This window comes from Poecile atricapillus, chromosome 28, assembly GCF_030490865.1.
Source record: "Poecile atricapillus isolate bPoeAtr1 chromosome 28, bPoeAtr1.hap1, whole genome shotgun sequence".
Classification (NCBI taxonomy): domain Eukaryota; kingdom Metazoa; phylum Chordata; class Aves; order Passeriformes; family Paridae; genus Poecile; species Poecile atricapillus.
In genome coordinates, this window is record NC_081276.1 from 5,147,075 (window position 1) to 5,173,626 (window position 26,552).

Consider the following 26,552-nt stretch of genomic DNA (forward strand, 5'->3'; position numbering starts at 1 on the left):
AGATTTTATTAATCTTTACTAATAGAATCCGTTCTTTGTGCCCCTGCCTTGCCTGGGGCTTGGCCCCCTTTGCCTGCCAGGTCTGGGTGGGGGTTGGTGCTGACTCCAGACCCCCTTCCCCGCTCTGTCCCACAGGGAGCTCCCTGGGTCTCTTCTGCTGCTGCTCAGGGTGTGCAGACAGCAGGGAGAGAGATGGAGCCTCACAGCCCATGTGGGCTTCTCAAGCATTGTGATGGGCTGGAAGGCACTTGGTGACAGAGCCACCCCTGAGAGGCCAAGGAAGGACTCAGAGAGGCCCTGACCCCCCAACTGGAGCTCTGGTGATGGTCCTTGGTGGCTTCACGTTGTCTTGTACCTGAGGGCAGGCAGGGTGAGGAGGAGTCTCTGATGGGGACAGAGGCCCCCCCGCCCCATGCCCCTCCACTCACTGCTGTGACAGGTTGAGATCTGGCCAAGCCCCCACGAACGCCAGCTGCTGCTCCAGCTCCGCAATGCGCAGACCGATGTACCCCGAGGACAGCAGCAAGGCCACCATGCTGAGAACAGGCCAGTGTCAGCCAGGGGGCACAGGGTGGTGACATGGGGCAGGAGCGGTGCCACGGGCAGGCTCCGTGTGCTCGCCATGGGGATGGGTGTCCAAGGGGAAATGCAGGAACCCTGGCCTGCCAGTGCCACCCTGGAGAGGCTGTTTGGGCTCAGGAGGGATGGGGAGCGGGAGTGTGAGCAGGTCCTGGGGACTCACAGCAGCAGGTAGATGATGATGATGATGTTGAGAGGGCTCAGCTGGGGCTTTATCCGGGACCAAAGTGCAGTAGCCCAGGCCTGGAGCACGGTGTGGGGTCCCCCTGCCAGGACAGGCAGTGACACTGGCATGAGAGTCCGTGCTCAGCTCTGCCAGGGTGTAAAAAATTCCCCCATCCCAAGCCCCCTGACGCACCCCAGATGCCACAGGTCTCTGCTGAGGGCACCCATTCGCTGCTGCTGGGAACTAGTAGGGCCACCCCGTCATCCTCGTCCTCTGCTTGCCTTGATGTTGGGTTTGGCTCATCTGCAAGTGACCAGGAGACAATCGATGAATGCCCTAGGGAGAGGTCTAGGTGTCCCAGGGGCACACGGGGCCACAAAGAGCTGATCCTGCACTCCCTGGAGCTGTGGGAGATAATGCTCGGGGACGGGGAGGGCGAGGGCAGCGAGATCACTCCCAGACCATGCGTGTCTGGGGAGGAGGAGCAGAGCCCAGAGCTGCCAGAGCAGGGCTGTGAGCATGCATGGAGTGCACCAGGCTGGCCGCTCACCCAGGGATTCGTGGAGGCTGTTTGGCTCCAGGGTGCTCTGCTCCGGGTCTGAAAGGCTCGAGATCTGGAAGAGGACAAGCCCCAGTCATGATGTGTGTCCCCAAGGGCACCTGCCCCACTGCCATGTGGACATGGGCAGGACCTGATGGGACTTGTATCACCCACAAGAACAGAGGGTCCTGGGGCTGGGGCTTTTCATTTCCCCACCACATCTTCCCAGGAGCCACTACAGCCAGCCCACCTCATCCAGGAGGCTGGGACTGCCCGTCCTGCTGTTCCCTCCTGCCCTCCGTTCCCTGGCCTTACCTGAGACTTCCTAAGGGTTTCCTCATTGTTCACTGAGTTTCGAGGGCTCTGGCCGCTGTCCTGGACAAGGAGAGATGAAGGGAGGTGCCCTGCAATGGATGGATGGAGCCCCCCCTCCCCATCCAGGCCCCGCGTACCTGCAGGTGTTTGCAGACTGACCTCAGGAGCTGGTACGTGGCCTCTCGCTGGCGCAGTGACACAAAGAGGAACTGCAGGGGAGTGAGAAGGGGATTTGTGCCAGACCTAACCCCCTCAGTGGCGGCCCAGAGCCCACAGGGACCAGGACACTCCAAATGACACTCCAGGTGAGGCTGCCCAGCACTGTCCCTGCTCTCACCTTCTCCCCCTTTGCCGTGCGGATGCTGACTGCGTTAGGCACCAGCAACGCCGTGTTGGTCTTTTTGATGGCCGAGACGGAAGCAACAGGGACCACGGCCTGTGCCAGGGGGAACAGGCTGTGTCACAGTGTTCCTGGCTGCCACCTATGCCTGTTCTGCTGGCCCCACGCCCGCTCCAGCCCACCTTGATGTCCTTGAGCAGGATATTGGAGTGGAAGCAGATGTGGCGGGAGGACACGTAGAGGCGACCGTGGTAGGGCACCTCTCTCTGCCAGGCACACGAGAAGCAGCCCAGCAGCACGTCCTGCTCGGCGAGCTCCCCGAAGGCTCGGCGGTAGCTGCTGTCCTGCTTGCTCAGCTGCGGGAGGTCGGGGGACTGATGCTCAGGGCTAGCCCTGGCACCGCGGGCATCCCGCAGCCCTTTGTTCCATCATCGCGTCTGCCACGGGACCGGGACGAGCCCTCCCTCGGCCCCCGCCCCAAGAGAGCACCCAGCCGAGACCCTGGGGCTGGGACTGGCGCTGGGGTTCTGCTCCTCCGCAGACCCCAAGACTCACCGAGGGGGATGGGGGTCCCTGCCTGCCCGTGGCTGCCTGCTCTGTCTCCTTGCAAGAGGACTCATAGGTCCTGGATCTGGAAGGAGGCATCGGAGGGGGTGACTCGAGGGGCACGGGTGGGATGTGGGGCTGGGGTGCGGGATGCGTCACCGTGAGGTGCAGCACCCACCTGGTGAGCTTGGGCTGCCCCAGATGGGCACTTCCCCTCTCCTCCAGGCTCTGCCACTGCTTCTCCCCCAGCACCTCCCGCCTGCTGCGTCTCAGTTTCCCCGGCATGAGGGATAAGTCCGACAGCTCGGGGAGAGGAGGCAGTTTGTGCGGATGGTCTATTCCTACAGCACAGCAGATCCCAGTGTCACCAACCTGTCCCTCCAGCGGGGCGGACACGGGGGACGGGGCTCAGGCCACGCCGAGACCGGGATAGCAGAGCTCACCCGGTCGCATGACCCGTTTGCCTGTCCCATGGTATCGTGCTGGCTGCGAACCCCTGGGCAGCGGGGCCTGGGGTGACGGGGGAAGTAGTGACCCCTGTACCGACGGGTGACGGGGAAAGTTATCCCTGGGTGGGGGGTGCCGCCCGGGTCACGGCCGGCGCTGGGTGCGGGACTGCGTGGCCGGTCTGGCTCCAGAGGGGACGGGAAGGCGGCTGCCGTCCCGAACCCACGCGCGGCCCCAGAACCCCGTCCCGGGCAGGCCCCGCGCTCCCCGCGCGGTACCTGCTGGGGGGGCACAGCCGGGCTCCCCCCGTCCCGTCGGACCTGTCCCGCTCCCACTCCTTCCAGCGCCGTTCCTGCTCCGCTGCTATCTCCGCCTCCTCTTCCTCCTCCTCCTCCTCCTCCTCCTCCCGAGGAAGGGCAGCGGGCGGAGCCGGGCGGCCGCGGCAGGTTCGCAGGGAGCGGCCGGGGCACCCCCATCCCGGGACACCCCGAGGCTGCGCGGGGTGAGCCCCAGCCCGGCCCCCGGGGAATACGGGACCAAGCAGCTGCCAGTGCGCTCCAGTCCCAGCAGCGCTGAGAAGCAGAGCGGTACAGCCACAGTCCCGCGGCACTCTGCGATCCTGTGGCATTTTGCAGTTCTACGGGCACGCCGCAATCCATGGGCACTCCGCAACCCGGGACATCCCGCAATGCCGGGACACCGCACAGCATCGTCTGCCCGGTGCCCGCTCCCCTGCCCCCTGCGCGGGCTCCCAACGCCAGGCGCGTCCGTCCAGGGCTGGGGGCACGTCCGCCCCTCGTCCCGGGGGTTTCTGTCGTGGGACAGAGACCCTCAGAAGGAAGTGGGGAGGGGGCGCGGCCGGGCCGGGGGCACTGGGCAGAGCCGAGACCGCACCCCCCCCGCGGGCTCTGGGGCAGGTTCGAAGGCCACGGACCCAGCCCGGCTCAGCCCCTGCTCTCTGGACCGGGGCTGATAACGCCCCTCCCGCAGCGAGGAACGGCCATAAACCCGGGCCGGCCCGAGGTGGGACACGGCGCGACCTGAGAGGGCTGCACCCTACACGCCCACCCACTCAGGCTCCCAGTCCATCTGCCTGGATCCCGTTCCATTCCCCCACGCCAAGCACACTCGGGGTGTCACTCTCTGCCCTTGGCCACACCCTATCACACCCCCAGCCTCCCCAACCCCCTCACCCCACACTCGTGTCCAGCTGTGCACACACGACCCCACAGCTCTCATGGCAGGGGCTCCATGCCAGCCCATCCAGGCTGCACACACGGACCTGCGAGCAGGCACAGGGCATGGACAGGGGGGTCATGGAGAACCTCTGCTCTGGAGCCAGGCTGGGAGAGCTGGGGGTGCTCACCTGGAGAAGAGAAGGCTCCAGGGAGAGCTCAGAGCCCCTTGCAGGGCCTAAAGGGGCTCCAGGAGAGCTGGAGAGGGACTGGGGACAAGGCCTGGAGGGACAGGACACAGGGAATGGCTCCCAGTGCCAGAGGGCAGGGCTGGATGGGATATTGGGAAGGAATTGTTGGCTGGGAGGGTGGGCAGGCCCTGGCCCAGGGTGCCCAGAGCAGCTGTGGCTGCCCCTGGATCCCTGGCAGTGTCCAAGGCTGGGATGGACAGGGCTTGGAGCAGCCTGGGATGGTAGAAGGTGTCCCTGGCCATGGCAGGGGTGGCACTGGATGAGCTTTGAGGTCCCTCCCAACCCAAACCATTCCATGGGTTATGCACACACCCCCCAGCCCCTCCTGCGTGCACCTTGTGTGGGCACACACAGGTATGGACACACAAACACGACCGTGTACGTGTGATCTATGGACACATGTGTTCACACACACATGGACAAACGCAGAGCACACACACAAGTTCTCACACACCACAGACATCAAACACACACACATTCCCACACAAAGGCATCATACACATGTACACACACACACATAGGATCACACTCACAGTCACACATTCTCACAGTCACACACACACAGGTCACACTTTCACAGGGTCACACACTGTCACAGGGTTACAGTCACACACACACACACACAGGGTCACACTGTCAGTCACGCATTCAATCACACACAGGGTCACACTCACAATAACACACACAATTACACACAGGGTCACACTGTCACAATCACACACACACACAATCACAATCACAATCACACACAGGGTCACACTGTCACAATCACACACACATACAATCACACACAGGGTCACACTGTCACAATCACACTCACACACACAATCACACACAGGGTCACACTCACAATCACACACACACAATCACACACAGGGTCACACTGTCACAATCACACACACATGCTCACAATCACACACAGGGTCACACTGTCACAATCACACACACATACAATCACACACAGGGTCACACTGTCACAATCACACTCACACACACAATCACACACAGGGTCACACTGTCACAATCACACACACACAATCACACACAGGGTCACACTGTCACAATCACACACACACACACAATCACACACAGGGTCACACTGTCACAATCACACTCACACACACAATCACACACAGGGTCACACTGTCACAATCACACACAGGGTCACACTGTCACAATCACACTCACACACACAATCACACACAGGGTCACACTGTCACAATCACACTCACACACACAATCACACACAGGGTCACACTGTCACACTCATACACAGGGTCACACTCACAATCACACTCACACATACTCACAATCACACACAGGGTCACACTGTCACAATCACACACACACAATCACACACAGGGTCACACTGTCACAATCACACACACACACACACACAATCACACACAGGTCACACTGTCACAATCACACACAGGGTCACAATCACACACAGGGTCACAATCACACACAGGTCACACTGTCACAATCACACACACATACAATCACACACAGGGTCACACTGTCACAATCACACACAGGTCACACTGTCACAGTCACACACTCTCACAATCACACACACACAATCACACACAGGTCAAACTGTCACAGTCACACACTCTCACAATCACACACACACACACACACACAATCACACACAGGTCACACTGTCACAATCACACACACATACTCACAATCACACACAGGTCACACTGTCACAATCACACACAGGTCACACTGTCACAGTCACACACTCACAATCACACACACACACACAATCACACACAGGTCACACTGTCACAGTCACACACTCTCACAATCACACACACACACACAATCACACACAGGTCACACTGTCACAGTCACACACTCTCACAATCACACACACACACAGTCACAATCACACACAGGTCACACTGTCACAATCACACACACACACACACACACAATCACACACAGGTCACACTGTCACAATCACACACACATACTCACAATCACACACAGGTCACACTGTCACAATCACACACAGGTCACACTGTCACAGTCACACACTCTCACAATCACACACACACACACACACAATCACACACAGGTCACACTGTCACAATCACACACACACACAGTCACACACAGGTCACACTCTCACAATCACACACACACACACACACAATCACACACAGGTCACACTGTCACAATCACACACACACACACACACACAATCACACACACACACACACACAATCACACACAGGTCACACTGTCACAATCACACACACACACACACACACAATCACACACACACACACACACAATCACACACAGGTCACACTGTCACAATCACACACACACACACACACACAATCACACACACACACACACACAATCACACACAGGTCAAACTGTCAGTCACGCATTCAATCACACACACTCAGTCCCCGCCCCCCGCAGGCAAGGCCCGCTCCCATTGGCTGTCGGGTCCCAGGGGGCGGGGCTCCGCGCACGGACCAATCACGTGTCCCCAGCTCCCCCATTTCGTGCGCGGCCGCTGAGGGCGGCTGGCCCCGCCCCCGGCCCTCAGGACTCGAGTGACCCCAAATCCCCGTGCGGAGCCCACCCCCATCTCAGGGCCATCAGCGCTGCGGCTGGCTTTTGTCCTCTCCTTTTTCTCCTCCTTTATAAAGTGCCCTTTGTACGTATTGACCTTACAAAAGCAGATTAAAACCTCGGGCCGGGTGCCCCATCCTCTTCTAGGGCTTCCCCGGCCTGGCAATGTTCATTGTGCAGGTGAGAGGTGACAGGTGACCCTGCACCGGTGACACTGCACCACAGACAGCCTTCATCAGCCCGGTGGGGTCTGGGACACGAGAGTCCAGGATGGGAACATGAGTCCAGGGTTCATGGGAATACAAGTTCATGGGAATGAGTCCAGTGCAAGGAGACAGGGTGGGGGTCACCCCCCTCCCCAGAGCCCAGTGGCCCCCAGTGCAGGAGACCCTCCAGACTCAGAGTGTGGCACCGCAGTGGCCAAGGACACAGCCCTGAGGACATGGTGGCCAGGGACACAGGCCCGCTCAGTTGATGGTGCTCCTCTGGCTCTCTCCCTCAGCACTCCCAGTGCCACTTTCAGGGGTCCTAGCACTGCTCAGCCCCTGCAGCCTGACAGCACCTGGAGGAAGAGGAGGAAGGGACACGTCAGGAGAGATGGCAGTGTGGGGTGACCCACATGTGCTGGCCTGGCCCTCCTGGACTTTTCTGCTAGTACCAGGGGCCTGACGCAGCAGGGCCTCAAGCAACATGAGGGGTCTGTCCTGTTCCCCCACCCCACAGCAGGCACTGGCACCCAGGGAAACAGAAAAGGCACTGAGCAGGGGTGTTGGCTCCTCAGGCTGGCAAAGGTCACCCCACCATCTCCCACGTTTGCTGCCAGCACATGGAGCTGCCCCTGACACCCCCTGAAGCCCCAGTGCCCCAGCAGACACAGCCCCTCTCTGGGGGAAGCAGCGGGAGTGGGACAATGGCCCTGCCCCATGCCCTACCATGACGGTTCCCCTGCAAACGTAGCCACAGCCAGCCCAGTGATGACAGGGCTCCCACTGCTGCCCCACTGGGGCCATCTGCAAAGACACTGCAGCTTTAGCCCGGGCTGGCACTGACCTGTACCCAGCTGTACCCAGCTACACACCGGGCTGCCCCCAAGCCCTCAGCCCCACTCACGGTAGCGGATCCGGATGGGCCACACCATGATGCAGCACAGCACGGTGACAGCAGCAATGGCGATGCCGCCAGTGACCAGCACCATCACCCAGCGGTAGAAGTCGACACAGGCAGGGCAGCACAGCTCAGTCCTGTGACGACAGGCAGGGATGTGGTTGGAGGCCAGGACTGGAGTCCCAGGCTACGGGCAGTGGTCCCATGTCCCCACATCAGAGTCAGGACTGGTTCCCACTGGGATGCAAGGGAAAGGCCCAGGGCAAGGATATCCCCAGGGCTTGGGCCCTTGTCCAAGGCCAGGAGAGAAGGTGAAGAGAGGTTTAAGACAAATCAGAGCCAGACAAGAACAGGCTCCAGGGAGACCTTACAGCCCCTTCCAGGGCCTCAAGAGGCTCCAGGAGAGCTGGAAAGAGACTTTGGACAAGGGCCTGGAGGGACAGGACAAGGGGGAATGACTTCCCACTGCCAGAGGACAGGGTTAGATGAGATATTGGGAAGGAATTCTTCCTTGTGAGGGTGGTGAGGCCCTGGCACAGGGTGCCCAGAGTAGCTGTGGCTGACCCATCCCTCGAAGTCTTTCAGTCCAGGCTGGACAAGGCTTAGACCAAGCTGGTGTAGTGGAAAGTGTCCCTGCCCATGGCATGGAGTGGAAGGAGATAAGCTTTAAGGCCCCTTCCCATTCAAACCATTCTGGGATTCTATAAATCTGAGCTGCTTCCCTCCCATGACTCTTGCTCCAACCCTGGAATATTTCCTCGTGGCCCCCAAGCAATAGAGGTCCCAGGTTTGCAGAGACACTTACGGGCAGGGGTGCAGGTTCTGGATCACCATCACAGCCAGGCCATTGGCCATTTTGTCCGTGAAGCTCATGGCACCGTAGACAAATGCGCTGCTGTGCTGAGGGAGGAGAGGGAACCATGCTGGGCTATGCTGGGCCACACAGCCCTGTGTGCCCTCTCATGGGCAGAGCCCTCACTGCAGCAGAGCATGGGGCACAGCACTCACAGGGCACAGCACACAGGGGCTGCCCAGCAGAGCCCCCTCCCAGCATCTCCATCCCCTAATCCTAACCAGTGCCCACCCCAGACTACAGGTTCTGTGCCTGCTGTGACCCCCCATTCCCTCCCACCAGGAGCAGCGGCCGTACCGTGTTAGTGCCGATGAGATCTGCAGTCATAGACAGAGAGGTGACCAGGATGGTGGCTGAGCCGGCCCCAAGCAGCACTGCCAGCCCGTAGATCTCATCTCCTATTGGCCTGGCCAGGGTCACCCAGGAGGCAAAGGCCAGGACCACCAGGATGCCCACAAAGTAAGTCAGCTGTGATGGGGATGGGCAGAGGGAGAAGGGGGAGTTCAGACATCAGCTGGCACTCATGGGGAGGGATAAGCAAGCAGGGAGGGCATGGGGCCAGCATTGCCCAGGACCCATGAGGGACAGCCCTGGCTCTGTCCCAGCTGTATTTAAACAAGAAGACTCCAAAAGCAGGTCCTTGCTGTGCTCGAGGCTGTTCTGCAACCCAAGGGTTGTGCCCTGGGCAGAGTTGTGGGAGCGTGTCTGTGAGGTTAGGGGACACTCCACTGGCACCCAACAGCACCCAGGGGATACACTGCGGGGCAGGTTCCTGCTGCTGGCATTGCAGACCGTGTGCCCACTCAGGCAAGTGTAGCCAGACCCCCACTCTGCCCCGATGGGCACCACAGGGCTCTACAGCCCAGTCAGGCCTGCATGGGACATGGTAACTCCAGGCCAGCATTGCCTTCCCCAGCCCCAGGGATGTAAAAGACTGTCCTCATCCCTGCCCACCATCCCCAGACCTAGTAGGACCCAGATCCCCATCCCTGTCCACCACTCGCAGTCCCAGCAGGACCTATGCTGCAGTGGGTGGTTGCTGGCAGAGGGACCATAAGGGGTCCCAGCTCTCCAGCTCAGGTGTGCCAGGAGCTTTTCTCACAGCCAGGATTTGGCCCCTGGGCCTCTCCTGGGGTTAAACTCCAACCTCTCCAGCACCCTGGACTTACATTCCGACCAATCCATTTGTTCACAGGCTTCATGAGGAATGAGGAGAGGAACCCACTGACATACATCACTAGGGGAATGGTGGCAATGTACTTCTGCAAGTGACAAGGACAGGGAGGAAATGAGCCCCAGACCACATCAGGACACCTTCTCATGTGCCCCTGGACCTGCTCTGTGCCCACCTTGGAGAGCAGCAGTGAGTTGGTCAGGTACATGGCGATGTAGGTCTGGGACAGGTTGACGATGAGGCGGGTGGCCATGTAGAGCACTGCAACCTGGGAGGGGATACAGCCAGGGCATCAGTGCTCAGCCTGCGGGAAGGACCTTCTCTGCCCAGCTATCATGGCACAGGTGCCTAGTGGGAAGGGCACGGTCCCTCTGAGGTGGTGGATGGGTACCCAGAACAGCCACTCTCTCCATCCCCACCTGCACCTGGGCAGGTCCCATGGCTGCAGGACACCCAGGCAGGGCAGCAGCCCAAGCCAAGGGAGTCCTGCCCAGCCGTACCTGGTAGAAGGAGGGCTCCAGCAGCCAGTCCTTCCAGAGCAGCAGTGGGCGTGGGGGGCCCGAGGGCTCCTTGTGCAGCAGCGGGGTGCTCTCCTCTGGCTCGGGCAGCACCCCTGGTGAGTATGGCTTCTCCTTGGTGCCCAGGTGGAAGATAAGGGAGAACACGGCCCCCAGCCCCACCACGATGAGGGCCAAGTTCTGGTGAGGCAGTGGGTGTGAGCACAGCAGTGGGGCAGCCCATCATCAGCCCCCCAGCAGTCTGGAGGGTAAGGAGGGGTGCCCAAACCCCAGGGAGGGCTCAGTGTGGCTCTTGCCCAGTTGGTGAGGTTTTAGGGCATTGCCTTCTAACTCCCTCCAGCACCTCCCCAGCTGAGTCATGGGAAGAGGGAATCCCAGGGACTGTGCCTTGCCACTCACCCGAAACACAGGGATGTCCTGTGGGCCCAGGTGCTCCATGTGGTCGGGCTGGTCTGTCTGGAAGTTCAGCAGGAGCCAGGTCAGGCCGTACACAGTGATGTTGGCCATGACAGTGAAGGCATACCTGAGCGGAAGGAAACCTTGGGGCGATGCAGAGGGACAAGCATGGGGACAGAACAACAGGACACCTCTGCCCATGGCTGCCCCCCAAGCCAGATGTGCTACAGCCTCTGCACCCCATGTCATGGCTGAGGCAACACCTCTGAGGGCACAAGGCATCTGGCCAAGCAGCCTTACTGCTGCAACTCCCAGCGTGCCCAGCCCAAGCCTCTGGGCATGACTGAGAAGAAACCACGATCCCTACAGGTCAGTTGGTTCCCCCTCCAGGCACAGCTCACCTCTGCTTCAAGGATGCCATGAACTGCCTGACCCAGTGTCCCCAGAGTGGGACCACTTGGACCCACAGTTACCCCACATCCTCCTGTTCACCCTGCTCCATAGGATAAATATCCCATCCCACATCCCGATCCTGACAGAGATGAGTTGAGTGCACTGCCCACCTGGCCCTGGAGACATCTCACCTCCAGAACAGTCCTCAGAGCTGTGTCCAGCTCTCCTTGAGGGCATCTGGGACGGACAGCCCCTCCCCTAAATGCCACCATCAATTCCCAAAGCAGAGGTGTCTCCAGCTCAGGGAAGTGTCCCACGGGGTGTGTCACTGACATCCCTGGCATCAAGACATTCCCTCCTGGCAGCAAAGGCTTTGAGTCACCAACCCAGGACCAGCACCAACCTTTGGCACATCCCACAGGACACCCACATGGCCCAGTCCCTGTGCTGCCACGCCGAGGTCTCTGGTGTGCCACAGCACCCAGGGGCCTCCTGTCACACAGTGATGGGACCCAGCATGAGCAGGGCAGCTCCCCAAGCCCCTGCGGACCCCAAGTGTGACTGTGCTCACCTGAAAGCCGTGAGCTCCACCTTCCCATGGTCACTGCTCACCAGCTCGGGGATGAGGGCCAGGTGGGACACCTGTGTGGCTGCCCAGCCAAACTGGAAGATGATGATGAAGGGGAGGTAGTAGATGAAGGCTGCCCACTGTGGAGTGCTCTCCCTGCAGGCCAGGCAGGGGCTGAAGACAAACGGAAAGGACACAAGGACACAGGTGGTGCCTGGGGAGAGAGTGGAGCAGTGAGAGGCTGCACACCTGGCTGGGACTCCAGTGTGACACAGACAGCCCTCTCTGACACAGGTTCTACCCCAGAGCTGGGGAGGGAGGTGGGCCCCTTCCCCAACCAGATGAGACACATGGAGCTCCAGACTCCCTCAGCCCATCCTGCACAGGGAATGTCCTTCCCTCTGGTACCCAGCACAGACAGACACTCCCCAGTCGAGGTCCTTTCCCAGCACAGCACTGGCACTGTTCTATCCTCTCAAGACATCATGACAGACCCTCAATGTCACACCCATCGACACCAAGAGGTTCTTACTGTCCCCAGGTGCAGATAACCAGTCAGATAACCCCTCCCTGCTGCCTGCCTGTGGTGATACGGCACCCCTAGGGAGGGCTCTGGCTGTCCCACAGGCACTGGCACCCCGTCTGTTTCCACGTCCCCTCTCCCATGGGGCTGGCAGAGTGGGGCTGGCAGAGAGAGCCATGCTTCTGCCACGCTCACAGACATCACCCGCAGCATGACAGGGTGACACAGAGCCATGGGGGGCTCTGGGAAGGCCCCGCTGAGTCAGGAACACCAGAGCCAGGCTCCTCCCTCTGCTGTGGCAGGACAGCACAGGAACAAAGCTTGGGGACGCTGCGTGTAGGGACGCTGTTTGGGGCACAGGCCAGCCTGGCCCCTCCCTCCCCTTTCCCAAAGTTCCAGTCTCTCTGCCAAGCGGATCCACAGACCCCCAGGCCCCGACACAGAGTCTGTTGCTCAGTCCCCCATGTCCCCCTGTACTGTCCTACATGTCCCCAGCTTCACTGCATGCTGATGAAGAGCTGTTCCTACAGCTGAGGGGAACCTGCTTTGCCAGGTACCCTCTCCACTTTGCAAGAACCTCTCCTCATGCGTGATTCCTCCTCCTCCCAGCCGTGAAGGGGAATTCCTCCTCCTCCTTGCTGCCACACAGCACAGCAATGCAGGTCAGAGCAAAGCCAAAGGCAGTGGTGACAAGTCCAGCCCAGCCCCACCCATCCCATCAAAGGGTGCTGGGTCCCCACACTGGCTCACAGCTGGTTTTGGTGCTCCAGGTGGTCCTCTGAAAGACAGGGGACTCAAGCACGTGGTGCCTGTGCCCCAAACCACAGGCACGGGAAGGTCCACAAAGGCTCAAACCAGCCTAGAGCCTCTCTGTTCCCTGGGTTTTAACTGGGACCAGATGAGAGGTGAGGGTCCCAGGGCCCCACAGGGTCAGGCTCTGCAACGTCAGGCTCTGCAACCCTGTGAAGGCTGAGGGCTCCCAGGGGAACACTGGGGCAGGAGCTGTGGGACCTGGCTGCTGCAGCCTCCAGGGCTGCTCCTGTGCCCATCCATGAGCCATCGCCACCAGCATAACCACAGGAGTGTCACCTCCTCCTTGTGTCCCCCTGGGACAGGCAGTGTCTACCACCAGGGTCACCCCATTGGCCACCCCATGGAGCTGTGCCCATCTGGCTGCCCCCCCCAATACCCATGTACCCCGAGTACCCAGGAGTGGCTGTACTGAGTCAGAGAGGTCCTGGGGGCCCCCTGCTCTCCCAAGTGGGGCCATGGGAGCCCCTCCAAGACCATTCTGCCCACCCTTGCAGCAGCCCTGGGCAGGCAAAGGCCCAGCTTCGCATCTCTGGCCCTGCTGGGCAGGATCATGAGAATGCCAGGCTGCTCGGCAGAGACACCTGGGGCGGGGACTTTGGGACAGCACTGCCAGACAGGCTGAGACAGGCATCAAAGAGACATTTAACCTTCCTCCCCACCACATCAGGAAGCTGGACCCCATAAAAGAGCTGGCTAGCAGGCAGGGACATCAGGACTGCCTGTGGGAAGACCTGGGACTGCGGCCGCGGTGGGAAGATGCCACTGATAGCAACTTGTGGTGTCTCCCCCGCCCCGAGGCTGCGGTTTCAGTTTCCTCTGATGTGAGCACGGGTTTGCCACCAGAGGAGACACCCCGCTCCCACACAACACCCCTCGCTGCAGTGTGACTGAGGAAGCTGAGCGGCCCCGGCACAGCCAGCTCCGGTGGGTTTGCCACTATCACCGGTCACTCTGTGGCCAGCCAAGATGGGCGCCAGGAAAGCCCCTGCCTTGGGAATAACCCACGCTCCAGCCTGGAAAACAGCCTGCATCCCTGCCCCAGCCTGCCCTGAGCTCTGCTCCCTGCACCCTGCAGCCCCCATGCAAGGCCCGAGTTAGGACTTCCCTTCTGTGCTCACGGGGCAGCACCCAGCTGGAGCAGGGGGAGGAAACAGCTCCGGCCGCTTCCCTAAATCTAGGGCGCCGATGCAGCTGACACTGGGTCAGGGGTGACACTGGTGCCCTTCAGCACTCTCCCCGACTCACCAAGCCAAGCTCCACAAGGTTAGACATCTTATCAGCTGCCGTTGGGTTGCAAGAAGCAGTTGGTCGAGATAAATTTGGGATCAAGATAAGAGGACCACACTGCAACCGTCCTCCCTCCACACAGATCTGAGGCAGTGCCCAGTTGTTACCGAGGGTTGTTATCAGGGGCCATTTCTTCCACCAACTGCCCCGTCCCCAGTGCCAGCTAAGCCGGATGTGCAGGCTCCTGCACCAGTCACAGCACCAAGGATGCCTCTTCAGACCATGCTGTCCCCTCAGAGAGGGACCAAGGACCCCTCTCCTACCACACTGCTCTCCACATCACACTGTCCCCTCAGAGAGGGACCAAGGACCCCTCTCTATGCCACACTGTCCCCTCAGAGAGGGACCTCAATAGATGGGTCCCCACCAATCCCTGCACTCTGTTGCATTTTTTGACCCAGGGCACAATGCAAGACAAACCTGTCAATAATTCCTGTGCTGTACCCCACTACTGGCCCCCGGGGTGCGCAGCCCCAGCACAGCCAAAGGCCCCATGCCATAGGATTCCCCCATGGGGACACCGAGAGCTGCTCAGGAAGCACCTGGGCTTTTGGGAAAGCCCCACTTTTACGGCTGGCCTTGGTTTTGCTGCAGCTCCAAGGTTTGAGTATGAGGCTCTAACCCTAACCATAACCCCAGCCACACACACAAAGCCCGAGGGACAGTAGGGAGCCCCCCGGGGTGGGATGGTGCCCCTTCCCCATCCAGGCTCAGCATCCTGCCATCCCCTACACATGGAGCAGCTCTGTCCCCACCTTGCTGCCACAGAAGATGCCAGAAAGGCATCTCACAGGCTATCCCCTCCTCACAAGGTACCCCAGACCCATCTCCTGTCACCCAGGGCACTACCAACACAACAGAGCCCCTTCACCCTCCACAGAGCACCCCAAAAGCCCCCAGGGCAGCATCCGCTTCCATGGAGGAGCTGCTCCCTTCCACTCCAGGGCACTCAATTCCGCTCAGCCCTGGGGCTGCTCCTCTCCAGCTGGGGGTACCCTGCTGCCACATAATGGTCCCCCTCCCCAGAAAGGCTCCCACATTTTCAGGGAGACCTCCATGCTACAAGGCACCCTGCTTCCTCCCCACTCCAGGGAATCCCCAAGGCTGATCCCCCAACCCAGAAAGGCACCCTTGGTCTTGTTCCCCCTCTTCCAGGGCACCCCAGAAAGGTACCCTGGCGCTGATCCTGTGCCCCAAAGAGGCTCCTCCAAGGCCAAGCATGTCCACAAAGAGCCCCCCAGTAGAGAGTCCCCCATCCATGCCCCATCAGCAGAGCTGTTTGGGGCCAACTCCCTCTACCCAGCATCCCCCACTCTCCCAATCCTGGTCATCCTAGAAAGGTTCACCCAGGGTCATCTCTTTCTTCTTAGGGCATGCCAGAAAGGTTCCCCTGGGTAGCCCCCACTCAGGACACCTCAGAAAAGTTCCCTGGGGCCATCTTTCTCCCTTCTGGGCACCCCAGAAGGGTGTCTGCCACCCCCGGCATCCCAGAAAAGCTCCTCCAGGGTCACTCACATTCACATGTCACCCTCGGTCCACTCCCTCAGGGCACCCCAGAAAGACCCCCCCCAGAGCCATCCTCTCCACTTAGAGCACCCCACAGCCCTCACAGCCCTACTCCTCCCCTCTCCTCCCCTAACCAAAGTCCCTTGGGGTTACCCATGTCTTATCTTTGGCACCCCAGCAGTGTGTCCCACCCATGACACCCCAGAAAGGCTCCCCATGGCTGTTCATCTCCATCCAGACCACTGCAGAAAGGCTACCCTGGGGCCACCCATTTTCACCCAAGACACCTTGGATAGGTACCCTTGGGCCACTCCCTTCCAGGCACCCCAAAAAGGTTCCCCCGCGTGTCTTTCAACACAGAACAACACAGTAGGGTTCCCTGGGACCATGCCTCTCCATTTAGAGCACCCTAGAAGGGCTCTGGATGTCCCCTCACTTAGAGCATCCCAGAAAGCCTCTGATGGTTGTTCCCCAACACAGACACACGGAAAAGCTCCCCCGGGGTCATCCTTCTCTACTTAGAGTAGCCCAGCAAAGTTTTCCCCTCAGATGACGCCCACTCAGGGCACCCCAGAAAGGCTCCCCTGGGGCTATCCCTCTTCACTTGGAGCATCTCAGAAAGGCTCCCCCGGCTGTCCCCCACCCAAAGCACCTCAGCAAGGCCTCCCAGGGTCACCTCTCTCCACTCCGGGCACCCCAGAAAGGCTCTACCGGGGTCAGCCCTCTCCACCCAGATCCCCCTGTCTGAGCTCCCGGTCCCCCGTATCCCCCATGCGGGTGTCCCCGCTCCCTCCGCTCCCCCGCACCCACCGGCCAGGTGCCAGCCCTTCCTGCGCCCGCAGCGGCCGCAGCCGTGGGCCCGGTCGGCCTCGAAGCCGAGCAGGGGAGTGCAGAGCCCGTCGGCCGCCTGCCCGGCCAGGAGCAGCCCGCCGGCCGCGCCGTGCCCGTAGCCCAGCACGGCGTGCAGGAAGGGCAGCAGGTAGGTGAACCACAGCGCCGAGCACGCGTCGTTCAGGAAGTGCCCGCACGCGAAGCTGAGCCGCGCCCGCAGCGGCAGCGCCGGGGCCGCCGGGGACTGCGGAGCCTCCGCCATGGCCCGGCCACAGCCCGCGGGGACAGCGGCCGGACGGGCCCGGCGGGAGCGACCGGCAGGGAATGGGAGGGGACGGGGAGGGAGGAGGGAGGAGTGGCAGGGACAGGGAGGGACCGCCCGGGACCGGCGATCCCCCGCATCCCCCGGGGCCGCCGCAGGGACAGCGGGCGGTGACCCGGGCAGGGGGGAGGTGGGAGCGGGCGAGCGCCCAGTTACACCGATCCCAGGGGTTCCACTGCTGTCCCCACACTGCTCCCAGTCACACCAGTACCACTACACTGCTCCCAGTCACACCAGTGCTGCCCCATACTGCTCCCAGTCACATCAGTAATGTCCCCACAGTGCTCCCAGTTGCACCAGTATTACCCTCACACTGCTCCCAGTCACACCAGTGCTGTCCCCACAGTGATCCCAGTATCATTCCTACACTTCCAGTCACTCCTACCCTGCCTGTAACACTCTCACAGAGCCCAGTACCCTCACACTGCTCCCAGTCACACCAGTGCTGCCTGTAACAGTCCCATTACTCACACAAGGGAATGTCCCAGTCACTCCAGTACCCCCACACCGGTCCCAGTGACCTCAGTACCCACCCTAGCATGGGGACGGTCCCCATGCTGCCAGTAGGCACCCCAGAATCCCAGTGACACTCACTGCTCCCAGTAACCCTGGTATTCAAGCCAGGGGTCTCCATGATGCCTGCAGTTGCTCGAGTTCCAGTGATGCCAGTACACCACCACACTGCTCCCAGTCACCCCAATATCTCAGGATGCAGCAAGTGGGGAGTGTCAGACTACAGGAGTGCGGGTACAGGGGTTGTAGGCACTGGAACCAGTCAGATGCGAGTCACTGAGACACTGGAATGACTACAGATGTCATGGGGACCCCCTGCTTGAATGGGCACTGGGGTTAGTAGGAGTCTTGTGGGAGTACTGGGGTGACTGGGATCTCCTGGGTAATGATGTATCTGGTGGCTGGGGACAGTGTGGGGGGAGTACTGGGCTCACTGGGACTCTAGAGTGGCTACTGGAGTTGTGGGACACCTCCTCTTGGGTGAATACTGGTGTCACTGGCAGTAGTGTGGGCTTACCTGGGCAACTGGGAGCTCCTTTTGAGTAGGTACTGGTGTGACTGGGACCAGTATGTGCAGTACTGGGGGCACTGAGACCCTCTAGAGAGGAGTATTAGGGTCACTGGCACAGTGGTGACTACAGGCATCATGCAGATCTCCAACTGTCAATACTGGAGACACTGGGAGCAGACTGGACGTCGTAGAGGATTTCCCCTTGTGTAATGGAGTCACTGGGACCAGTATGGGCTGTACTGGGGTGACAGGAAGCAGTCTTGGGAGAGTACTGGGGTCACTGGGACTGTGGGGTAAGTCCTACTGTCATGGGTACCTCCTGCTGGGTGGGTACTGGGGCTGCTGCGAGCGGTGGGGGAGGGTAGCAGAATCAGTGGATCAGCCCTGGAGTGGGCACAGAGGTTACTGGGAGCGATGGGAAGACGGGAGTCACCGCAATGGGGCGGCGGCGGCGGGCGCCGCCATGACGTTGCCCCTTTAAGGCGCTGACCACAGCGGGTCACTGCACATGCGTCCCAAGTCTTTGTCGTTGCCCCTTTAAGGCTCTGCCCTGTCCACAATTCCTCGTCCCCACGCTGGCTGCTGATTGGTCGAGCAGCTAGCCGCGCGCGCGTGCCGCGTCTGCCAGCCGAGGCCCCCTTTCCGCCGCTTCCATCTGACGTCATCAGATCCAGCCAATCCGCGTGGGACTGCGCTCAACGAGTCGGCCCTGAGCGGCCAATCGGGGGCGGTGCGGCGGGAGCCTCGTTTGCATAATAATAGAGGGGCGTGGTCAGGTGAGCTGCGGCAGCGGCGGGTCCGGACGGGGGATCCTGTGGGGAGGGATCCTGGGGGGGGATCCTGTGGGGAGGGATCCTGGGGGGGGATCCTGTGGGGGGGAATCCTGTGGGGGAGGTCCTGTGGGGAGGGATCCTGGGGGGGGATCCTGTGGGGAGGGATCCTGTGGGGAGGGATCCTGGGGGGGGATCCTGTGGGGAGGGATCCTGGGGGGGGATCCTGTGGGGGAGGTCCTGTGGGGAGGGATCCTGGGGGGGGATCCTGTGGGGGAGGTCCTGTGGGGAGGGATCCTGGGGGGGGATCCTGTGGGGGGGATCCTATGGGGGGATCCGGGGGAGGAAATCCTCTGAGGGGAATCCTGTGGGGGGACCCTGTGGAGCGGGATTCTGGGGGGGGGATCCTGTGGAGCGGGATCCTATGGAAGGATCCTGTGGGGAGGGATCCTTTGGGGGGATCCTGTGGGGGGGGATTCTGGGGGGGATCCTGTGGAGCGGGATCCTGTGGGGAGGGATCCTTTGGGAGGATCCTGTGGGGGGATCCTGTGGAGCGGGATCCTGTGGGGCAGGGCGTTCCTGTTGGGGCTCCTGAGGGGACCGGGGAATTGCAGGGAGAGGGCGGATTATGAGGGCGAGCCCATTGGGGCGCAGCGCTGGGACCGCAGGAGGGAGGGCGAGATGGGCAGGGCCGGTGAGGGGGCGCGGAGCCTTGTGGGGACGAACCTGTTGGGGCTGCGATGGGTCTTGGTGGAGGGAGGTTTCTGCAGGGGAGGGCTTGGGGACGCTGGGGATGGTGGCTGCGAGGGGGGCCAGGGGGATAAGCCCGTGGGGGCTGCGATGGCTCCCCCAGGGATGGGGTGGGTCAGTGGGAGCGGGCAGGAGCTTGTGCCGGGTTCCTGGGGGCTGGGGAACGTGGAGAGGCCAGTAAGGGGCTGGCTGGGGAGAAGATGCCATTCAGGGAGGGGTCCTGTGATTTCCCCATGAGAGGGAGACTTCCGAGGGGGGTTCCGGCAGGGGGACCCCGGTGGGCACCACCGGCCCGATGGCAGTGCCAGCTGTGCTCTGTCCGCAGGGTGCTGACTGAGACCCCCGCCCATGGCCCACAGCGCCAAGCAGCCGCCTGCCGCCCTGCTGTAAGTGCCACCACCTGCCACAATGTCCTCCAGCTACCTTGTTCTGTGTCAGTGCCCCTGGTGAAAAAGCGGCAGAAACTCACCCCCTTTCTATGCCTTGGAGGTGGTCTGTGCTGGAAAGGGATTGTGCCGCTCTGCTGTGCACTGGGGCAGCCTCACCTCCAGTGCTGGGGGCACTTGGGGCACCACAAGATCAGGAGGATCCAAAGCTGTTGGAGAGTGTCCAGAGGAGGGACACAGAGCTGGGGAAGGCTCTGAGGAGCAGCTGAGGGCACTGGGCTCGTTCAGCTGGAGCAGAGGAGACTGAGGGGAGGCTCCTCGGGGGCTGCAGCTCCTCCCGAGGGGAGGCGGAGGGGCAGGGGCTGAGCTCTGCTCTGGGCCAGGGACAGGAGCCCAGGATGGGCTGGAGCTGTGCCAGGCCTTGGGATGGATCTCAGGGCAAGGTTCTTCCCCCCAAGGGTGCTGGCACTGCCCAGGCTCCCCAGGGAATGGGCCCGGCCCCAAGGCTGCCAGAGCTCCAGGAGCGTTTGGACAGCGCTCTCAGGGATGCTCAGGGTGGGGTTCTTGGGGGGTCTGGGCAGGGCCAGGGGCTGCACTGATGATCCTTGAGGGTCCCTTCCAGCTCTGGCTATTTCAGGATTCTGTGATTCTAAGCTTCTTGGGAGATCAGAACCAGCAAGGGCTGAATTCCCATAAGATTTGTGCTGTCCTGAGTTGGCCTTGGCTGTCCTGGCATGGGGGCTAGTGGATGGGGAAGCGCCTCAGAGGTGGAGGGAGGTGGATGCCAGAGTGAACTGGCTGAGGCGGAATTTTGCCTGAGATAACTTTACTTTTTAAAACATCCTTAGGCATTCAAGGAATCTGGATCACGTGGAGGGAGGGTGATCTGTCTGGTGCTGGAGGGTGTTGATGTGTTTCTGGTGAACAGGATGATGATGTGGACATCACTGGGAACATTGCTCTTGGAGCTGATAAAGCCAAAGGCTGGCCATGACCCTGCACAGCCTTAGAGGGTTCTTTTCCCCCAGGAGCTGAGAGAAGAGGTGGTCTCACACCCTCCTGTTGGGTTTTTTGTGAGTGTGGGGGTGTAGGGCTCTGCTTGGCCTCTGATCCTGGTGGAGGGACTTGTCCCACTTGGTCTGCAAGGGCCAGTGCAGTGGCAGCTCTGTGCCGGGGGCTCAGGGAAGGGGCCTCCTAAATTAACTACAAGGATGGCTTGTAAATGGATAACAATAGCTTGGGGTCTCTGCAGGGATTGGGGTTTGCTCCAGGTACATGATGTGGCAAACACAAGGGAAATTCCAAGGTGCATCCTGAGCAGGTTGAGATCACTGTGGCTTTTGGCACATGTCTCTGCCAGGGCTTGTGTTTGGCCCTGGGCTGGTTCCCAAGTCTGGAGATCTGGTTGGAACCCAAGCAAGCATCATTTGGTGATACTCAGGAGCCCTTTGTGGTTTCCCTGACGTAGTGAGGACATTTCCAGCAGAGCAGGAGCTGCCTTGAGGACCCATGGGTGTGAATGGGACAGGGATGGAGCCAACTGGAGGAGGTGCCAGGGGGGCTTGGGGAGCCCAAGGGTGATGCTGTGGTGGGACATGGAAGCTCTGCTCACCCAGTGTGGGACTTGCAGGTGCTCAGTGGGGCAGGGAGGCTCTGCGTGAAGCAGCTGCTGATCTATAAAGCCATGGCAGTGACCTGGGAATGGGGCTGGGCCCCACAGTGCAGCCACTTGAGGTGTCAGGGAGGTGTCACAGACAGCACAAACCTGCTGGGATGGTTGTGACTGGAGCCCTGCCCTCACCCTCTGCCTCCAGGTTCCTTGGGTGTGGGTGATGCTTCCAGGTGGTGTCTCTGGTGCCAGGATCCAAACCCCTGTGGCTCCTCCTCCCTTGCAGAGTCCCTTGGGACTCCCCACCAAGGTGTGTCCCAAGGTGACAGGCAGGGATGTGACTGTAAATGTTACCTGATCCCAAGAGCTGACCCCCATCCAAATGTCTCTGATGAGTCCCAGGGCTGCCACCAGACCTCAGGGCAGCTTTAGTGTGCAGGACTGCCCTCCTAAGCTGGACTCTGCTTCAGTGCCATCACTCTGCCATAGCTTCCCCTCTTGGAACAAGGGCTCCATGGCCAGTGTCAGGTTTGGGTCTGTTTGAGTAAGGGGATTTGGGGAATCTGGTGAGTGTGATCCCCCACTGCTGGCAGATGTGTCACTGTTTGCCCCCCATGTGTCCCAGCCCTCTCTGATGGTGCTCTCTGGCTGCAGACATACCACGGGCAAGGCTCAGCATGGAAACTTCTTGGTGGCCATCAAACAGGAGAAGGGAGAGTCAGCGCGGGTGGGCGGGGAGAAGCCAGAGGAGGAGGTGAGTCCCGGAGCCTGTGTCCCTTCTCACACAATCCCTGAGAGTGGGGCCCAAGGTACCTGGCCTGGGGCTGTCCCTGTCCCTCTGCTTGCCCTGCACCAGCCCATGTGTGGCTGTGGCCATGGGCCAAGGAAGGGCTCAGACTTTTCCTTGAGGACTGTGTGGCCCAGATGGGCCTGGAGGCTGCTCCCGTGTCCCACTGATGTGATGGCTCTGATCCCTGATGGGCTGTCCTTTCCCCATGGGTGCCAGCCGGTGAAGAAGAGGGGCTGGCCCAAGGGCAAGAAGAGGAAGAAGATCCTTCCTAACGGCCCCAAAGCCCCTGTGACGGGCTACGTGCGCTTCCTGAATGAGCGGCGCGAGCAGATCCGCACGCAGCATCCTGACCTGCCCTTCCCAGAGATCACGAAGATGTTGGGAGCAGAGTGGAGCAAACTGCAGCTCTCAGAGAAGCAGGTACTAGCCCCCAGGGAAGACCCCCCCAGGCTGGACAGCTCCAGAGCCTGCTCCCCAAACCCCTGAGCTTGCTGTCCCCAGTGCTGGGGAGTGGGAGCTGGGCAGGGAGGGGTCAGCAGCTCCTGGGAGCCTGGGTTGGGCAGGCTGAGGTTCCTCTGTGCCACAGCGGTACCTGGACGAGGCTGAGCGGGAGAAGCAGCAGTACATGAAGGAGCTGCGGGAATATCAGCAGTCAGAGGCCTACAAAATGTGCACGGAGAAGATCCAGGAGAAAAAGATCAAAAAAGGTGGGTTGTGGGAGCAATGGCTGCCAGGATCCAGCCAGGTGATGCCAGAGCCTTTTGGGAACATGAGTCTGGCCCCTGGGGTGACCTCCTTCCTCCACTGCAGAGGACATGGGCACGGTGGCCGTGAACACCCTACTCAACGGACACCCGCACAAGGTAAGGCCCTATCAGGTCTGCCTGTCTTTGGGGAAACTGAGGCACGTTGCACTGCTGGGCTGGCTGTAGATGTGGGTGGGCAGAGGGAATTCTGGGACTGTGAGTCCCAGGTTCCTGGAGGGTTGGGAGGCAGAGCATAGCCATCCTCCCTCCCCACTTGCCAGGCAGGGCCAGCCCTCACCCTGTCCCAGTACCCTCACCAGCCAAGGTGTTGGGGTGAGCCCCTCTTGGTTGGCTCAGCCCTGCCCAACCCCTCCCTCTTGTCCCTCAGGCTGGCGAGTGCAGCGACACTTTCTCCACCTTTGATGTGCCCATCTTCACCGAGGAGTTCTTGGACCAAAACAAGGGTAGGAGGGCTGTGGAGGGTCCTTGGTGCCCATACGGAGGGACCAGGTGCTGGCTGGAACCTGGATGTTGGTGATACAGAGCTGCTTGGAAGAGCCGTGTGTGGGGCAGGGTTTGGGTTTGGAATGAGGGGGGCAGGGTCTGTCCCTGAGGACACGATGCTGTCCCGGCAGCCCGGGAGGCCGAGCTGCGGCGCCTGCGCAAGATGAACACGGAGTTTGAGGAGCAGAACGCCATCCTGCAGAAGCACACGGAGAGCATGAACTGCGCCAAGGAGAAGCTGGAGCAGGAGCTGGCGCAGGAGGAGCGGCAGACCCTGGCTCTGCAGCAGCAGCTCCAGTCTGTGCGGCAGGCCCTCACTGCCAGCTTTGCCTCCCTCCCAATCCCCGGTGAGTTGGGGGCAGCCATGGGGTCCTCCAGCTGCTGGGACTCCTGCCTGGGCAGAGGGGCACTGAGGGGTCCCCCCAGCCAATGCAGGGAGCACTGTGGGACAGTGGGGTGGTGGTAGGTGCTCATCTGCTGGGGTGGGATCCTGCAGCACTTGGGGAGCTTTCCAGGAAGCCCAGAGATGTGACAGCCAGCTGGCTTCCCTGTCCTGAGACAGGGCAGGCTGGCATCCCCCCTTCTCTGCAGCCACACTCACAGCTGCACCCCAGATTGGCCCAAATCCATGTGTTCCTAGGCTTGTGCCACTGCAAGAGGTGGCATCTGGTGCTGGGGTCCCTTCTGCAGTCCCCAGCTCATGAACAGGGTTGGGTGGGGACCTGCTGGCCCCACTCACTGAGCTGTCACCTCACAGGCACTGGGGAGACCCCCACGCTGAGCACCCTGGACTTCTACATGGCCAAACTGCACAGTGCCATTGAGAGCAACCCCCTGCAGCATGAGCCCCTGGTGCTGCGTGTCAAGGAGATCCTGTCCCGGATTGCCAGGTGAGTGCAGGGCTGGGACTGTGGCACAGGTGTCCACATGGGGCTGCAGGGTTGAGCTTGAGCTTGTGGTGATGGGAGCTGAGCAGGGAAGGTGTGGATAGAGATGGGCATCCAGCTGCTCCAGGGAGCTGTGGGAGAGGGAAGCCCAGTTCCTGAATTCAGGAGGTGTCCCCATGTCCAAAGATGCTGATCTGCTGGAGCCAGTCCAGAGGAGGGCACGGAGATGCTCCAAGGGCTGGAGCCCCTCTGCTCTGGAGCCAGAGCTGGGGGTGCTCACCTGGAGAAGAGAAGGCTCCAGGGAGAGCTCAGAGCCCCTTGCAGGGCCTAAAGGGGCTCCAGGAGAGCTGGAGAGGGACTGGGGACAAGGCCTGGAGGGACAGGACACAGGGAATGGTTTCCCACAGGGAATGGCAAGGCTAGATGGAATTGGGAAGGAATTCCTCCCAGGGAGGGTGGGCAGGCCCTGGCACAGGGTGCCCAGAGCAGCTGTGGCTGCCCCTGGATCCCTGGAAGAGTCCAAGGCCAGGCTGAACAGAGCTTGGAGCAGCCTGGGATAGTGGAAGGTGTCCCTGCCCATGGCAGAGGGAGGAGCTGGATGAACTTTAGGACCACTTCCAATCCAAACTGTTGTGGGATTCTGTGACTCAGCTGTGCTTTTCTCCCTCCTCAGTGAACACTTGTGAGAGGACCAGTCCTTCCAGACCCCAGGCCTGGCTGGACCCTGGGCCTGTCCCTTGGAGCTCACTCAAGGGACAGTCTCTGCAGGGGGTCTGGCTGCTCCCCCTGCCCCTTGCACCTTCCTGCAGCTGGGACCCCCCAGCCTGGACCGCCCGACCCACGACTGCACCAGCCCCAGGGACCTTGAGCTTCGGGGGACAAGCAGTGACCAGGCTGAGAGCCCAGCTGGGACAGCACTGGGAGAGGGTCAGCATTGGTGTGAGCACCCCCAACTCTCCCCTGGGCCCCCCAGCCCTGCCTTGCCAGCCAGGGGCTGCCTGAAGCCTGACTAGGGCAGCACTGGTGGGTTTAGGCCTGGAGTGAACATACCCCTTTAGGGTGAACTGGGGCTGTGGGGATGGGGGACACTGAGGGGTGACCGGGACCCCCTTGATCCTGGTGCTGCCTCCTGTCCCCTGGCCAGTTTAGGAGCCCCTTGGTCCCATCTCAGCAATGCCTTGAGGGCAACTCCTTCCCGCCGCCTGCCTCAGCTTTTATTTAATGGGTGCCTTCAGCCCCTGCCCCTGTCACTCTGCTTGGCTCCCCTTCATATCTGGGACCAGGCAGCAAGCTTCTGAAAGCAATAAAACTCTTCAGGCCAGAGGGGAGCTGGAACTGAAGCCCTCCTGGAGCACAGGAGAACTGGGACTGGCCTCTTCCCATGGTGGGGACCCCTGGAAGAAGGGAGCTGGGACCCACCTTGTACTAGGGTGGGGACCTCTGTAGCAGTGGAGCTGTGACCGACCCCTTCCTGCTTGCAGGGATCCTGGGTGTGCTGCACTGGCTTTTGCCTCCTGCCCCCTTTTGCCTGAGCCCCCTTGCTCTTGTGGGACCACTGTGCTGGCAGCCGGGGTTGGGGCTGGTGCCCCCGGGACTGCCTGTCATTAATCTCAGACTGTGTAATTAGAGAGTGTCTTATTTTCTTACTTAGCACTACATGGGCCTGGCCCTGGCCCTGGGTCTGATGGGGACCGGGGTGTTCGCACCCCTCCCTCGCTTGCCAGGCCTGCGCTGTGCATCTGCCATTTGCCATCTCCTGGTGCCCCTGGGCTGGGGATGGAGATGGGAGCAAATAAATGTTGGAGAAAACCACTCTGGTCCTTGTGTGTTTGGGCAC

The 26,552-nt window shown here is 60.9% G+C and overlaps 3 protein-coding genes across 6 annotated transcripts; 1 reads left to right on the forward strand and 2 right to left on the reverse strand.

Annotated features, from left to right (window-relative positions):
- Window positions 1–28: 28 nt before the first annotated feature.
- Window positions 29–3,311, reverse strand: LOC131589403 (GRAM domain-containing protein 2B-like). Of its 2 annotated transcripts, none has more exons than XM_058858861.1 (12): window positions 2,931–3,311; window positions 2,666–2,828; window positions 2,497–2,572; window positions 2,124–2,297; window positions 1,939–2,037; window positions 1,739–1,810; window positions 1,602–1,661; window positions 1,296–1,359; window positions 938–1,048; window positions 743–845; window positions 429–536; window positions 29–355 (listed from the first exon to the last, which is right to left on the reverse strand). In XM_058858861.1, exons 1-12 carry the CDS (start codon window positions 2,938–2,940, stop codon window positions 340–342), a joined length of 1,056 nt encoding a protein of 351 aa, XP_058714844.1. In that variant the 5' UTR covers window positions 2,941–3,311; the 3' UTR covers window positions 29–339. The 2 variants fall into 2 exon arrangements, with proteins under 2 accessions (XP_058714844.1, XP_058714845.1); XM_058858862.1 differs by having other exon boundaries at window positions 30–355; window positions 3,255–3,308.
- A 3,670-nt stretch (window positions 3,312–6,981) lies between these two features.
- MFSD12 (major facilitator superfamily domain containing 12) lies at window positions 6,982–18,536 on the reverse strand. Its single transcript, XM_058858841.1, has 10 exons — window positions 16,907–18,536; window positions 11,971–12,181; window positions 11,010–11,133; window positions 10,593–10,790; window positions 10,268–10,360; window positions 10,088–10,180; window positions 9,216–9,386; window positions 8,871–8,965; window positions 8,072–8,202; window positions 6,982–7,523 (listed from the first exon to the last, which is right to left on the reverse strand). The coding sequence occupies exons 1-10, from the start codon at window positions 17,187–17,189 to the stop codon at window positions 7,429–7,431; spliced, it is 1,494 nt and encodes a 497-aa protein (XP_058714824.1). The 5' UTR covers window positions 17,190–18,536; the 3' UTR covers window positions 6,982–7,428.
- On the forward strand, window positions 16,945–26,527 carry HMG20B (high mobility group 20B). Of its 3 annotated transcripts, XM_058858857.1 has the most exons (11): window positions 16,945–17,075; window positions 18,816–19,049; window positions 20,119–20,179; window positions 22,443–22,542; window positions 22,795–22,998; window positions 23,165–23,285; window positions 23,389–23,441; window positions 23,713–23,788; window positions 23,960–24,175; window positions 24,586–24,718; window positions 25,389–26,527. In XM_058858857.1, the coding sequence occupies exons 3-11, from the start codon at window positions 20,142–20,144 to the stop codon at window positions 25,399–25,401; spliced, it is 954 nt and encodes a 317-aa protein (XP_058714840.1). In that variant the 5' UTR covers window positions 16,945–17,075; window positions 18,816–19,049; window positions 20,119–20,141; the 3' UTR covers window positions 25,402–26,527. The 3 variants fall into 3 exon arrangements, with proteins under 3 accessions (XP_058714840.1, XP_058714838.1, XP_058714839.1); XM_058858855.1 differs by lacking the exons at window positions 16,945–17,075; window positions 18,816–19,049 and having other exon boundaries at window positions 19,840–20,179; window positions 22,414–22,542; XM_058858856.1 differs by lacking the exons at window positions 16,945–17,075; window positions 18,816–19,049 and having other exon boundaries at window positions 19,845–20,179.
- Window positions 26,528–26,552: the final 25 nt, after the last annotated feature.

Coding starts and splice junctions, on each gene's coding strand:
- MFSD12 (XM_058858841.1), bottom strand. CDS start 17,189: ATGGCGGAGGCTCCGCAGTCCCCGGCGGCCCCGGCGCTGCCGCTGCGG. Junction 10,361..10,592: donor TGGAGCCCTCCTTCTACCAG/GTACGGCTGGGC, acceptor ATCCCCTCCCAG/GTTGCAGTGCTCTACATGGC. Junction 7,524..8,071: donor GCCCATCCGGATCCGCTACC/GTGAGTGGGGCT, acceptor CTCTTCCTCCAG/GTGCTGTCAGGCTGCAGGGG.
- HMG20B (XM_058858855.1), top strand. CDS start 19,994: ATGCCATTCAGGGAGGGGTCCTGTGATTTCCCCATGAGAGGGAGACTT. Junction 22,999..23,164: donor TGCAGCTCTCAGAGAAGCAG/GTACTAGCCCCC, acceptor TCTGTGCCACAG/CGGTACCTGGACGAGGCTGA. Junction 24,176..24,585: donor TGCCTCCCTCCCAATCCCCG/GTGAGTTGGGGG, acceptor GTCACCTCACAG/GCACTGGGGAGACCCCCACG.
- LOC131589403 (XM_058858861.1), bottom strand. Junction 2,298..2,496: donor AGGGACCCCCATCCCCCTCG/GTGAGTCTTGGG, acceptor GACCTCCCGCAG/CTGAGCAAGCAGGACAGCAG. Junction 537..742: donor ATCATCATCTACCTGCTGCT/GTGAGTCCCCAG, acceptor GCCTGTTCTCAG/CATGGTGGCCTTGCTGCTGT.